The sequence below is a fragment of the Lutjanus erythropterus genome, chromosome 24 (genome assembly GCF_056507025.1).
Source record: "Lutjanus erythropterus isolate fLutEry1 chromosome 24, fLutEry1.hap2, whole genome shotgun sequence".
NCBI classification, from domain to species: Eukaryota; Metazoa; Chordata; class Actinopteri; order Lutjaniformes; family Lutjanidae; genus Lutjanus; species Lutjanus erythropterus.
Window position 1 is genome coordinate 7,600,248 of NC_139340.1, and position 15,261 is coordinate 7,615,508.

A 15,261-nucleotide genomic window follows, 5' to 3' on the forward strand; every position below is an offset into this window, starting at 1 on the left:
GAGGGGTGCTTCACGGAGCGGTCGAGACTCACCTGAGACATTTGACCTTTGCTGCGGGTGATTCAACAACGTCCCGCCTCGGCTCACCTCTGTTTGCCCCCTAATGAGGCCTCTTGGCTGGGCTGAGATTGCGATGGGGCCCCCCGGTGGCTCGCTTGACTCCTTGTTCTAGTTCAGTGGCTTCCCAGATACCCCTTGTGACTCGATGAGATTATAAGCTCCCTGTTTTAAAAGCCTAAACCCACTTTGACTTTCTTTCTCGCGCTGTTGGAGAGTTTTCTTTGTGGTCTGCTGGTCACTTTGCTTGGAAGACTCATCCAGAGGTCAAAGAAAATTCAACATTTACTTTTTTACCCCTTTTTTAAAGTGGGATCAAGACAAAATCAAGCTCTTATTAGTTAACTTGAGCATTACAATGGATGATATCTGTTTGTTTTTTTTAGGTGACCTTTTCCTTTTTTCAATGACTAAATTACCTTTTTCTGCTGACCCTGTCCACAGTAGTTCATCGCTTAGCTTCCATGCAGGTTCTTCTCTCTGCTTCTCTAAAGGGGGGGTGTGCTGACTAGCATCTACTGTAAGTTATACCACTTCAAGTAATCTGAACTATCCCTTTAAATCAGTTCTAAGGGTAAAGGTGAGAAAATTTATTCCAAAAAAACTGTGGATCTTTGAGACAAACAAATACACGATAGCATGATTCATCAGTTCAAAAATTCTGTTGCAAGGAATTTCACAGCTATGGTACATGTGCTGCAGAGAAGATGAAGAGAGATAACACTGGAAAACCATCAGACTTTCTCATGATTGAGCAATCCCAAAAATACCCCGAACTGGATCATTTTCCACATTTCAAGATGGCACAGATGCAGTCGCACAAACAATCACAGACGGATGAAGTTCAAGTGTTCAAGCGTGTGGCAGGGCCTCTCGGAGATTCCACCACTTTTATCCGTCTGAGCTGGTAAAAACCACGTGAAGCCTGTATTAGTCTGGCTTCCAGCTGCACCCACCATATATGGATGAAGTCGGGGTAGCTGTTGTTCTCTTGCTTAGTTGCACGGTGAGGATTTGAAGTTGTACTGAGACATGGTGTTTGAAGGAATGTAAGATTGGGTGATTATGAAGCTGGTGTCTGTAGTGTCTCTCTGTCTGCTGCTCTGGCTGTCTGCCTCACTAAACCTGCGATATGATAACAAGATTCCAAGCCATGTTCACGTCTGACTTCTTAAAAAACATTTTTACATGCACAAATATGTCCCTGAAGAAATAATTCAGGATTCATATGGCTGGGATCTGACCAACTGTCTGGTTCCTCTGGCTGTAAAGCTCAGAGTCATCACTATAGCCTTCTGACCTTTGGATCAATACTGGAGGGAGTCATCATCAGGACATTTGCAGGCGTATGCTACAGTACAGCGCACAGAACAGCACCTCCTGTCAGCTGTAAATAAAGGCAGATGCTCTTGCTACGAGGCCCCGGGGCCACTGGGACCGCCAACACTGATATATTAATGTCAGCCGCGGCCTCAGGTAGTGTAGGAACAGTAAAGAGCAAGCATGAGCCAACTCGCTTCTGGGTCCTCTGACTTAATCTTCTGTCGGCCTCAGAAAAGCTCCAGTCGAGTAGCTGGGTGTTAGCTGCCTTGCTAAAGGGCACGTTTATAGCATAGCAGTTGAGAAAGAAAAATGTATCATGAGTGAAAAACATGGCAAAATATATCTGATAATGCTTTTTTCATGATGAAGATGAGTCATTGGTGGAAAAACTAAAAAAAAATCTTAAAATAAAGTGATAAAGTGCCCTCTAAAGTGACCTTCTAGTGAACAAAGCATTGTAAAGAGCCCTCAAGAGTGCTCTTCCTAATGACAAAATGTGATAAAGTGCCCTCTGGGTGCATCACATACTATAAGATAATCATATATGTGTTGCATCACTGTCCCGTGAGAACCACATATCTCTTAAAGGTCGGCTTTTCATGAGAAAATTTTCAGCTTTGTTACAATGCATTTTTCAGCTAATCCAAGAGGGCTTAGGGAACACTTAGTCTTTCAGTTTATCTGAAAAAAATCTAATTAAAAATCACCAAATTTGGAGATACATGGTTTTCACTGGATAGTAAGGGTATGAACAATTGTCGTAGTCAATGAAGAAAAATATTTGCCTGGAAATTCTCAAATGAAGTACAAGTACCTCAAATTTGTACTTGAGTAAATGTACTTATTTACATTCCACCACTGCCACACAGTTGGATTGACACCTTTCTCAAATAATACTTTCTCTTCTTATTTCCACCTTCATCCACTTCCCTGTAGCACCTGCAGTGTAACTCATTCACTTTATTAACTCAGAGATTTCAGATGATGACCTCATCAGCTACGCTCGCATGTATGCATGCCCCGAGTATGCACTTAAGTACAGACAGATATCGACCTTTTATTGAATAGTGGTTATTAATCCCTCATCTTGGCCACTGATGGTTTCAGCCACATAAATTTGGTCTGTAAAATCTGTACACTGCCTTGAGGGGAATTTTTGACTGAATTCTTGTAAACTTTTGCCATAAAGTGAGATTTAACGGCATTAAAAAGGGCACTTAAAGGGATAGTTGGGGTTGTTTGAAGTGGGGTTGTGTGAGGTACTTATCCATAGTGAGTGTATTGCTTTGTACTGCTGTGGACAGGGTCTGCAGCAAAATATATTTTAGCCACTTAAAAAAGGCCCATCTAAATCAGCCATGAGACAGCCTTTACCAGCGGGAAACCACTGTTATGTAAGCCAAATATTGCTCTCTCCAAACCAACCAAACTCCATAGACGAAATCAGTTATTTCATCTCAGAGGCCACAGGAGTTGCTCTTCTACCACTGCCTTGATTGTTTAGTTTGTTTGTGTTATCGTGTGACTTGGATCAATCTGAGAAAACCTTTTAAAACACCAAAGTCACGTGATTTCACGGACAAACTCAACAAATGAAGCAGTGGTAGACCAACAACTCTCAAGTTCTGCAAAGTAAAATGACTGATTTTGCCAATGAAGTTTGGTTGGCCTGTAGCGTGTGATATTTGGTTAATAAAACAGCAGGTTCCCATCTGAAAAGGCTGTCTGACAGCAAGGTAAAGTGGAGAAAATATTCTAAATGATATAGCATGCACATAAACTCATACTGCTTTTTTCTTATATTGAATTTTGTTGTTGTTGTTGCTGGCCACCATCCACTGTAGATAATACACTGGCTATCAATAAATACCTCATAAAACCCTACTTCAAATAATGCAAACTATTCCTTTACCGTTAATTATTGGCTATTTTTTATGCAAATCATATCGCAGTGTGCAGGAGCTGCACAAAGCACCAGTCAGAAGGCTACATGCTAACATATTCAGGTATCAGTATCAACATATACATTTGCAGCTGGTCAGCTGCGTCATGTTTTTGGTGGAGCATTGAACCATCTCAGCGCTGACTGGTGGACTGATGCCATCACATTGCATATCAGCGTGCACTGGGTGGGATCTGTTCTGATGTTATCCAACTACTGTATTCTGATACGCTTGATGATAGCATTACAAAGTCAATGAGTCTTTTGTTTTCCCAGGGCAAACTAATTACGGCGGCTTCCTTCCTGCTCGCGCCTGTTGCCCGCTGATAGCGTGCTCTCATCTCGCCGCTCGTAAACATCCGTCAAACTCGCAACACGTTCGCGATTACTGGTCACTTAACCCGTGCGCACGTATGCATCCACGGACTCCCAAATGCATGTTTATGTGTGAAGTAAATACAATCAGATGGGAGGCTCTCAGCTTGCCAGAGAGAGCCTGTTTATGCATGATAATGAGTGATTTGTGGTGCAGAGTGTGATTCAGACTATTAGGAGCCACACTCTCCTGTCATGGATACTATGAGCGGACTGTTTTTGCTCTAACTGCTATTTAAAGATGCTGCATGTAGCATTGCAACATCAGGAAATCAATACCGCTCTAATTTTGAGGTGATAGTATAATTAGGGGACAAGTGATACTGTTGCTGGGAGGTCTGGCAACAGGTAGCGGGCCTCCGCTCTGCATTTTATAGTACTGGTGCGCCACACAGCCACATTTGTTGGAAAACCTAGTGTTGTTTTACTGAGGAAAAAAAACATGTTGCTGCACAGCACAGAGCTCAGGCAGGATGCTGTTTCACAAGACAAAAGGAGCTGAAGTTTTCAGTTTCTCTTACAGTTGCAGTATGAGACTGTGTTGCAAAGAGGGAGGAGGGTGGTAGAATCAGAACAGGCAAAACAACTGACCTACAGGGTTAATACAGCATTGTGCTAGTTGTTGGTTTTATTTGTTTTTGGTAGTAATACCAAGATGTCCAAGACTGTAGTGTTCATATTCGTTTTCATCATCATGTATGCAACATATCATAAAATGCATGAATGCTGGGATTAGATTATACAATATAAGGTGAATAATAGCCCTAATCCACAGACTTTTCATGTGTTTTGCCTTTTATTCACCTTGTTTAACAACTTCTGCATGTTTAATGACTGTAATGTAGTCTTACAGAACGAAAATGATGTTGCAGTCAGATGGAAGAATAGTGAAGTAATCAGTCTCCCAGTGTCACACAAATCAGCTAAAGAGACAAGCTATGATCCCTCGGCGTCTAATGAAATCTGCCATGTCTCTCAGCCAAGTCACAGCAAGAATTTATGACTCTACGATCACCTAATCTGCCTTCTGGAAAGGCAAAAACATTGCGTATTTCCTGGCGTGTTTGCTGTTTGGTCTGACATGCGTTCAAGGTGCAGAGCAGGTCTGGACAGGACCAGGGTCCTAGTGTCCACCTCTGCAGGGATAACCTGCACGAATCACAGTCTTACATGGACCTGAGCTGTTATTCAGTACAGGTGAAATTGCTTTAGACATGCATGATGAGGCACTTTTTTGCCTGGATTCTCTCAGACAGACTGATCAGCAAAAACATCACGCAAAACGAATTATAAAGTCGTAGCCAACTTGTGTGTGTTTATTATTGTGAATTTTTTGCAGCTGTGGTTATTTCTGTCTTGTTGAGGGTGGTTTGGGGAACACTCAGGCATTCAGGAGGAAACATTCATGATGTTTCTTCCTCTCTGTTTCTGCACAACTAAATGCAGTTCTTACAGTCGTGTTTTTAAAACACAGTCCTTAAGTACTTAAGAGATGAGAAGATGCTCCACTCCTTTTTTTTTTCCTTAAAGCTCAGATTTTAATGCTTTTCTTCACTCATGATCTCTCTGTTTCTCCACTTGCAGGTCACAACGTCATGTCAAACAACGACCAACTATGAGCTGGTGAGTGGTAACATGTGCATTTGTGTTTGTGCAGTGTGTGTGTGTGAGACCATCGCGGAAACTTTTAAAGATCTTGTTGACCCCTTCATGATGCAATGATATTTCCTGGAATTGTGGCAGAAACACGCACACACACACGCTGGGAGCACTGGGATGTTGTTGCAGGAGGTCAAAGGTCAGACGCTATTACCATAACGGCTTCCCTTCTTTTCCGCAAAGAAAAGTCCTGCGTGCACAACTCAAACAAGACACCGTCTGCGTCCTGTTTTCATCTATAGAGGTGATAAGGATGTGATGGTGATGATGTCGACGGTGACAGTGATGATGACGAGTTGCTGGACAGAAGTTTTTTTGAATCTTTGAGCTTTTCCAAAATTTTTCACAGTGAGCTTGAACCTGATTTTTTATTTTTTGGGTGTTTGAAATTTACTTACAAACTTACAAATAAGACGCTACAAGTTGTACTTTGTATCAGATTAGACAAAAATGAATTAGATCCTTTATTAAACCCTTAGGGACATATTTCACTTTAGTTTACAGTACAATTCTGTTATAATGCGTCACTAATCAGCCTCTAAGAAAGTCTAATCAGTTCTATTGTAATGTGTACCTTAAATCATTTATTTGGCCTTTCAGGATGCTATTTAAACTCTACTCTGAGTAAAAGAAGACAGATACTGGGCTCCAGTAAAAGTGATTATTTTCCTTTCCTCTAGGGGTTGCTCCTCCTTGACAAGACAAAAAGTGATTTAAGCACAGCGACGCTGAGGCTCGAGTCATTTTCACTTTAATGAGCTCGAAATGGGAGTTTTCATTCACCTCCATAAAGAATGCGCGCTCAGCAAACGGTGGACGTGATGATTAGAAAAGCAGCAGGAAAAGCAATTTGATCATTCTCCTGATTTCTAGTCAATATCCTGTAAAGTCAAATAAAAACTGCCACAGTCGCTTCTGTTTTATATTTTTGAGATTAACCGCCGATGATATGACCAAATTAGGAACATTCCAAGCTACAGTAACTACTTTTCACTTATTTACTTTGGACGCCAGCCTCTTTAAATGACTGCAGCAGCTTGTTAAACAGTCCCCGCTTTTGTTTATAGAGCTCGCATCGGCCTAAGACGCTGTACTTAACTCAGTTAAGAGATTTTCCTCAACACATGGATCACTGTCAAGCTGTGCGTGTGTGTGTGTGTGTGTGTGTGTGTATTTGGGTGGACAAGCAAACAGTGTCTCTGTCTCTGTTACATACTTTCTTTCCTATACCTCACATACTGTCTCTGTTTCTCCATCCCTGTCTCTCCTAACCATTTCTTAAACACATTAGTTTTTTATTTTTCCTGCCTTTACATACTACGTAAGACCACCACCAAACCTAAAAGACATTTTTTTTTACCTTTTCCCCTTGAAATTCATGAATAGATGTTATAATTCAAATAATGTAGTTGATAGTAAAGGTTTTTCTATCTGCTGAATGAGGTAATGAGATGTGGCTGAGAGCACAAGAAGAGATTTAGTAAGTCAAACTTGAGTCAAACTACATTTTAAAGGTGAAAAAAAATGAACATTAATGCCGTGTTCCATTTTTCTTGGATACTGGAAGTTATAAAGCAAAGAACACCTCCAAAAAAAACTTTGTTGTTCTTGATAACAGTGCATTACAGTGTATTTTGCACATGCAAACACCACAGAAACATATCCATAGATAAAAGTTGGACAGTGCTTTGTGCACAAATGATTTCGTGATGGCTGAGTTATCTTTGACATCTTTATGTCAACAGTGTCTTGTCGTTCATGTGTTAAAAGCCATTACGTAAAACTGGCTTTTTCTTTAATATTTAATATCCATCCAAACCTATAATGAAGAGATTTTGAGGACCATAAAGGTCTTGATAGTCCAGTTAAGTTGAGACAGTGCAGGAAACAGACTCCCTGTATCAGGAGTCATAATGAATATATATGTATGTATCTCAGGGAAAGTGTGCGTAGATCAAAGAGAGAGTCTCTTCTTCAAGGTTAATAGAATGACTGTGTGTCTGGTGTATCACCGACAGCCAGACACAGAGAGAGAGAGAGTCTCTCCTCCTTCTCCCTCTGTCTCTTTCTCATCATTTCTCTCACCATGTTGTTTCTTCCTCGGTGTGAACGAAACAATGACTAACCCACTGACTCTGTCTCGCTTCTCTCTCCAGCCTCCCACTCCTCAGCTGCCATTAAAGCATGTAGATACACCGGTAAGTAATATCTCTTCTTTATTCGCGACATGCTTTAAAAGCTGCTCATTCATAAATGCCTTTATTGTTATGCAGCGACGTGCTGGAATAACAATCCTTGTGTCCGCGATATGGCCAAATGTATGTGGACAGCCTTTCCTGCATACATTTGTGTACTTTCAGTCTCATTAAGGAAAATTTTAACACCATTTTGATAAAAAAAAATAGCCTCTGTGCGCAAAGCCAGCTCCAGAAAGAAATGATTTTCCCAGTCTGGTGTGGAGGAAGCCTGCAAAGAGCCCTGACCTCAACCCCATCCAACACCTTTGGGACAAACTGCGAGCCAGGCCTTATCACCCGACATCAGCGGCTGACCTCTCTAAAGCTCTCGTGGCTGAATGGGAGCAAATCCCTGCAGCAGAAGAGCAGAGGCTGTTCTAGCAGCAGCACTACTACTCTAGCATCAGTAGATACCAAATAATCAATCAATAACATCTGGAGTGTGGCACTGGAAAAAATATTTACTTTTTCTGTGTTTCTGTGGTTGATCGAGGCTCTTGAGCTCTAACCCGACATGCAAATCCCACCACCTGTTCCTGCACGCTGCAGAAGGTGGCAGCACCACGCAACACATAACAGACAGCCAATCAGGGCTGCTGCTGATGCTCTGTGGGTTGGACCTGAACTGGAAACTGTGAACAGTAAAACAGGAGATATAATGAGTATGACGCAGTAATATAACGTAGTATTCATTGTTTTGTGCATAATTTGAATGCAAATTGAATGACAAGATTTATTTTTTTTATTAAATACGTCAGTTCATTTATAGATTCTACTTAAACAATGAAAAAGTCCTTGATTATTTCAGTGGCACACCTCCAACTCAGTACAACCAGGTGGCCTGAGGTAAATAATTTAACCCTCTGTTCTGTGCCAGAGTAAAGAAATATTTGGTACATACCTTACAAAATGAGAAAAGCTGCCGTGACATCTGTTGCTGCCAGTTCAGTGCAAATTTGTGTCTCGTCGGTGCCAGAAATCGCTGCCAAGGCCTGGCCCGACACTCGGCATGCATGTTTAGCTTGACTTTGCTAAACCATGAAGGGCGTTAGCACGGGCAGTGGGTTTCCAAGAAGGCAGGATTCCAGAAAAATGCAACACAACAACAGTTTATTCAAGACAGGAGTCACAAAGGCAAAAATTTGTTAGTTTGTTTAAAATGTTTTTAGATTATAAAGGGCTCCTGTATCTTTATTTTCCCTTCCACGAAACCAGAAGCAACATTTATTCAGAAGATGAAAGCAGCACTGAGGTCTTGCATCCCTGTTTTTTCTCTTCTCTCCTTTGTGAGTCACGATAATGAGTCAGCGTTTGCGTCACACGTCGCCTGAATGTTTAGATCGGCAGCAGAAGTTCAGCCGTGACTCAGAATGAGATTATAAACATAGATCAGTCTGTATACAACAGCCTGTAAGGAGATTAATTCACAGTCTGTGCATTTTCCTTGCTTTCTGATGAGCAAGGAATTAATGATGTCTTCGGTTTAATATAATGATATGTGTAGAATTTTAAAGGAATACTCCACTAAAAAAGATTTTTATAACCACAAGTATTGGTCGCCATAGCAGCTGTGCATCCAAGCTACAGTACAGCCACATGTTTCAGTGTTTTATTCTCCAAAGGTTAAAATCCAACCGTGCTAACAACTAACAGAAGCTGTGTACTTATCAATGTGTTCATATATTTTGGCAGAAATAAGTGCACAAACTGCAATGCAGTGAGGGTTGATAGATGAGCTTCTTTTGCAACAGCAAGCAACAGGGTTTATGGGAAATGCAGGCATCGTTATGGGAAATACTAGCACTAAAAATACCACGACAGAGGCTACTAATTGTCTTGACCATGGTCTTGTGTTTTTTACTGTAATTATAGAAGGTTGTCACAAACAATTCGACAAAGACAGATTTATGTGTGGGAGTAATTTCACATAAAAATTTGTTGCCTCCTCGGCCGAGGTCATAATCCTTATTTATCATCCAGCTGTTTTGTTTAACCAAAAAATTCCTTCTGTCATGTCACGTTGCTTTCATTTCAAGTTTGATAGAAATCTTGTCTTGCTCTTTGTTAAAAATCCGTACATTCTGGCTGTGTTTTGAAGGAAACCATTAGGTTTTTACATCGTTCACGGTGTATGGACAGAATGGGGGAAGTGCTGGTACAATGTTTATTTGGTTAGTCTGTATAGGATACATCCATGGTGGTTTTGAGTCAAAACACCCCATTGTGACCATAATTGAGTCAGTGTGGGGCCTGTTTTATGGGGATTATTTAAATCAGGTTCTGGCTCAGGAGAAAACGGGGAGTGAATAAAGACATGCATGTGAGCTCTAGACACTGTAAATCAAAAGTACTGTTGTAATTGTGCACAAAGTACACAAGGGGAAAAAGTTTCGACCAATTTCATAACACTTGTAATGACTAAGTATCTTTCTACTTAAACCAAGAGGGAAGTATTAAAAATATTGCTTTAATTCTGTTTTTTATACATTGGTAACCCATCACTTTAGAGTAATCAAGGTAGAACATGTGCAGTGGAGAAGCATAGACATACTTTATATCCTCACAGGAACCATACCACACACAAACACATAGCTCGGGAAAAAAAGGGAGTCAAGACGAGGAAAGAAGCATGGGGGGGAGAGTCAGTAATAATGAGAGATAATGAGAGTGTGGGAGGAGTTGTTCCAGAGAACACAAAGTGGGCATGAGGGAGAGGACGAGAGAAAGCCGGAGAAAGTCGGGAGAAGACAGTCGAGAGGGAAAGAAGAAGAGGAAGAGTGCATCATGATACGTTACGTAATCGCTGATGAAGTTTGGCACAAACAGAGCAGAGTCGAGCATCTTTTGTATCACGAGGAAACGGAGCTGCTTTGTTTTTAGCACTTGAAGATGCAGCTTGTTATCACCTGAGTGATGGTTTCTGATTCTTTTTTTTTGTAAATGACGCTGGACATACAAGTACACACATGCCTGGATATTTTGAGTGTGAATGAATATTGTAGAATCAAAATAGAAAAACGCAGAGAGGTGGTTAGCCATGCCTCTGGGCAGCTCCATTCGGAGGCATTTTGCCATCTTGCGTTCATCCCTGAGATGGAGCACTGGACACCTGTTTGGCAAGGTAGGCCACTCCCACACAGGAAGTCTAAAGTACTGCAAAATATTATCTGGTATGTAGGTTGTAGTATTCTAGAGCTTAAAATGTGCAATTTTTAGTCTTCACAATGTTTACTGGAGCTTTTGATCATATCACATGGTCTTCCTCATGTGCAACAATTTCTTTTCTTTTGAGCTTCTTAAAAAGACATGATGCCCATAAAACAAACAACAAACAAAGCATTACCCAAAGGAAAGGAAAGGTTCAGAATGAGATCTCATCTGTGTCTCCTAGACATAATCGAGCTCAATTTAAGACCAAAATGAAACATTTTCTCATATTTCTTAAATTTGGCTCCTTAGACAAAGCCTTTGTCTTGTTTCAGCCTGAGACTAATTTGAGCCCAGCTGAAGATCTTGAAATGTTCTTTTGTGTCTCACTGCACTGATCTTTAAATTTGTCAGAAATAATCAGTGAGATCTTAATGAAATCTCAGTTGTTTTAAATGAGATCTTAAATTTGTCTCAGTGGTTGGCCAAACCTCTGAGACACCTATGAGCTCAGCAAAAAGATCTCCTGTTTTTTTTTTTGTTTTGCTCCTTTTTTTCTCCCAAGGAGGGTTTAGGGAAAAACACATGCGACTTCAATAAGCTCAAAATAAGAATCTCATTTATTTCTCATAAGACAAAGAAAAGATGATTGCAAGAAACAAAATTTTCCTCTGGGTTGTACGCTCATTTCATGGATTAATCATAGAGATAGGAACAATTCCCATGTTTACTGCAGACTTTCTTGTCATTACTTATCTCAGGACGGTTGTTTTCAGAGCTGGTCATGTGAGGGACAAAGATACTGTGCATTGACAATATACAGTAGTGACCTTGCATGACATGCGACATCAACGCCTGTTTTTCAGTCAAAAAGAGTTAAAGAATTACCCTTTTTTAACTTTTTGCCATGTAAAGTAAAGGCATTTTAACTTTACACAAATTTTAAAGTGTGCCTTGGTGTTTTTGAAGTAAGTTACTCCCCCACATTGCTAATAAGTAGGCCTTGTTTTTTAGCCTAGCAGTTGTTGACAACTTGCAGTCAATACCAGCCTGTGAAGAGGAGTGAGGAGTCTGCAGTTGGTATAGGTTTTATATAGATTTTATACAGGTTTTACAAGGTAAAACAGCTACACAAGGTCCTTGAGTGCATGACCCATCAAATGATCTCCTCCAGGCTCAATCTGTTTGGATGCCAGTAATTATAGTATCTTCAAATATGATTTGAACGTGGTATTAGCCTCCACTGATGCTGAAAATCTTGAAAAACAGCTTGGTAATTTCCTATAATAGCCGAGCTTGCAGTTTTTAGCAGATATTTCTCAAACAGGAGTTAGTAGCTTTAGTAGCTTTCTTATGGACTATTTCCAGTCGTAGATTAAGACACTTTTAATGTGCTTGCAGGAAGCTGGACAGTGTATATTTTAAGCTCTATAGCACAGAAGAATCAGGCTTTGTCTACACAGGAAATATGTTTATTTTTGGTTTTGGTCTTTTCATGGTATTTGCTTGACAATGAGAACCAGCATTTAACTTTGAAAACAAACTTTCTCGTGAAAAATGCATTTAAATGGAGGGATAGTGCCGCTCCATTCCACCTTACATGCAGCATTGACTTTCACGAGGCGTTCATGCACCCATGTTGGTACAAAACAACAGATTGTTCCTGTGATGTGAAACGTACCGGCGTAACACCCCCAAGCCCCATGCGAGCAGGCTGTTTCATTTTGCAAACACCAGCGTCCGCGGCCCGCCTAGCATCTGGTTCCTGTCAAATCACGGAGAATTATGCTTCCCATTTTGGCTCTTGGGGGTGGGATTAGCTTCATCTGTGAGAGGCCGCTCGCTCGGCAGCAATACGCAGAGCTTCAGGGTGTGTGTTTAACCTTGCCGCCATGATTAGAGACCCTTCTTGTGCCAATATCTCTGTTTAAGCACTTGACCAGTGGGGCTGAGCGCTCGCTCTGTTTGACGTTGTGGGAAAAAGTCTGTGAAGATAAATTCAGCTGTCGTTCTATCTTCTTGGATGGCTTCATCTTTTTGATGGCAGCTGACTCATGGAGACAAGTTCCCCCCCTGGGCCAACAAACAGTAAGAGGAAGAGCCAGCTCCAGCATCTATTATGCAGCGATTCCTCGACAGTACGGCATATTTAGTAACATTTTCCCTCTGCAGTCCTGTCACAGTGAAACAGCCAGACTTCCACTCTTTGCTCAGTAAATAACCAGATACAGGACAGGATAATTAAAGTGTGCCTGACAAGTCCTGAGTCAGGGTGGTTTTCTCCTTCTCACCTTTCCTCTTCTTCTCCTCAGTCTCTCCTTCTTCCCTTTTTTACTGTACTTCTTGTCTTCCTTATTCTTCTGTTATTCTGTTATTTTTCCTTTGGTATTTTCCTTTCACTGCTCTTCCTTTTTTGAGGGATGCTCGATATTACCGGTTTGCCTTTGATATCGGCAGATAAAGGCTTTAAAATGAAATATCCTTATTGACTCTAAATGCCAATATTTCTGCCGATAAGATGATGCTTTAATTTTCCGTGTGTTACATGAGTATGTCTGCTGTGTGGAGCTTTTTGAAGTGAATATCAAGGCAAAGAATATCAATTTAATTGATCCATCTAGCGAGATGTCATCCAGAAATTTAAAATCCATTTGAAAAACATTGTATTTTATTTTGAAAAGTGTCGTATTTTAGTCTGAAAAGCATTGGATTTCATTTTAAAAAGTATTGTATGTTATTTTGAAAAGCATTGTATTTTATTTTGGAAAACATTGTATTTTATTTTGAAAAACATTGCATTTAATTTTGAAAAATATCGTATTTTATTTTGAAAACATGGCATTTCATTTGGAAAAATATCATATTTTATTTTGAAAAACATTGCATTCTCATTGGGGTTTCAAGTGGGACTTTTATAAAAGTTTGTAACAGGAAATAAAAAGCATCATCTAAGAGTGTTTTTAGTTTTTAGTCTATTCAGAGCACATGTTGTTAGAATATGAATATTATGTTAAAGTGGAGGGTATGAAAGCCAAATATTTTTCCTTAAAGGACATTAAAATCACTTTTACAGATGATGCTTTAATTTATTTATTTTTGGTTTGCATTGTATTGTCTGTGATTGTCTTTGTTGCAGCTTATTGTAAATGTAGAATAGTTTTTCATCTGAATAAATTATTGTTTAAAAACTCAAACTCTCCTCTTCCTCCTTTTCTTTTCACTCTATCTTCCTTTTTAACCAAAACACTTTCAGTTTTGCGTCTGTGATCTGACTTTTCCGTAATAGGTTATGTCAGGTTGTAATTCAATAACATCATCATCATCATTACCAGATGGAGTTTGCTTATGAATCATTTCCCCCCTCCCTCCCCTCTCCTCCCACCCTCTATTGTATGTTTCTGTGTTTGTGTCCAGGGATCTACGAGGTCCTGCAAGAGTGTGGAGATAAGGCGAAAGCAGTCGCGGTAAGACACAACATTGTTATACGATTGTTTACATACAGATGCACAGATGTACACCTGTATTTCATCCAAAAAAATGGCAGTAATAGTTGTAAAATTATATAGAATAAATTAATAATAGATTAACTGATCAGGTATTTGATTCCATAACATAATATTTGAAGAGTTTTCCTCAGAAATGCAAACAAAGCATGTCCTCCTAGGATTACAAAATGATTATTGGGACAAAAACTGCTACTTTTGTTAAATAATAAAGTCCCTTAAATCCGCTGTGATCCCCAACTTAACTCTATTTTATGATGAACTTCAAAAAAACATTTTTCTAGGAATGTAAATGGTCATTCCACCTCTCTGTTATTCTTCATCATGGCTGTTTCTCATGCAGGGGCTTTACTGTATGCTCACTGCGCAGTGAACCTGATCGCTGTTTGGCTGGCTGAAATAAATTGCGTAATATCCAGCAGAGGTCGTGTCAACAGTCGGTGAAGGATTGTAAATCTTTCCCTCTCCAAGAAATATAAGAGTGAGCTGCAGGAGTTTACGTTTGATCAAGTGGCTGTTTGTGGTGAACTCCGTCGTTAGTCCCCGAGAGAAATCCGAGAGTCGGAGAAATGTTCTCACAGCAGCTGTGAAAAAAGATCCACAACAGTCCTTGTGAAGATGATAATCGCTGAAAATTGGAATTTAGTTTGGAGTGAACAAACCTGGAGAATTAATGGTGAGGTGACTGGACTGTGTTTAGAGGGTCAGAAGGTCAAAACTGCACATTTAGCAGGAATACTGTATCAAAATTAAAATAGGGAAGATGCTCACCAGCTAACTTTGAACCTAAACTGTGTGTCTGTAACTAACTGTACCACCTCCCACCCCTCCTGCCTCTCCAGGAGTCAGAGTGTGGTTCAGGCCATGGAGGAGAGCTATGAGGTGGACCTGGTCTACATCACAGAGAGGATCATCTCTGTCTGCTTCCCCGCCAGCGCCGAAGAGCGAAGCTACACCACCAACCTCAAGGAGGTGGCAACGATGCTGCGGTCCAAACATGGCGAGCACTATCTGGTAA

At 40.4% G+C, this 15,261-nt stretch overlaps 1 protein-coding gene across 8 annotated transcripts in view; it reads left to right on the top strand.

Annotated features, from left to right (window-relative positions):
- tns1a (tensin 1a) overlaps positions 1–15,261 on the top strand; it is a 111,544-nt gene that overhangs the window by 51,679 nt on the left and 44,604 nt on the right. For all 8 annotated transcript variants that reach the window (XM_084713977.1, XM_084713979.1, XM_084713980.1 and 5 more), the window contains exons 4-7: positions 5,282–5,320; positions 7,513–7,554; positions 14,155–14,204; positions 15,086–15,257. In XM_084713977.1, coding sequence (XP_084570103.1) covers positions 5,282–5,320; positions 7,513–7,554; positions 14,155–14,204; positions 15,086–15,257 — 303 coding nt within the window. The remainder of the gene's footprint in view (positions 1–5,281; positions 5,321–7,512; positions 7,555–14,154; positions 14,205–15,085; positions 15,258–15,261) is intronic.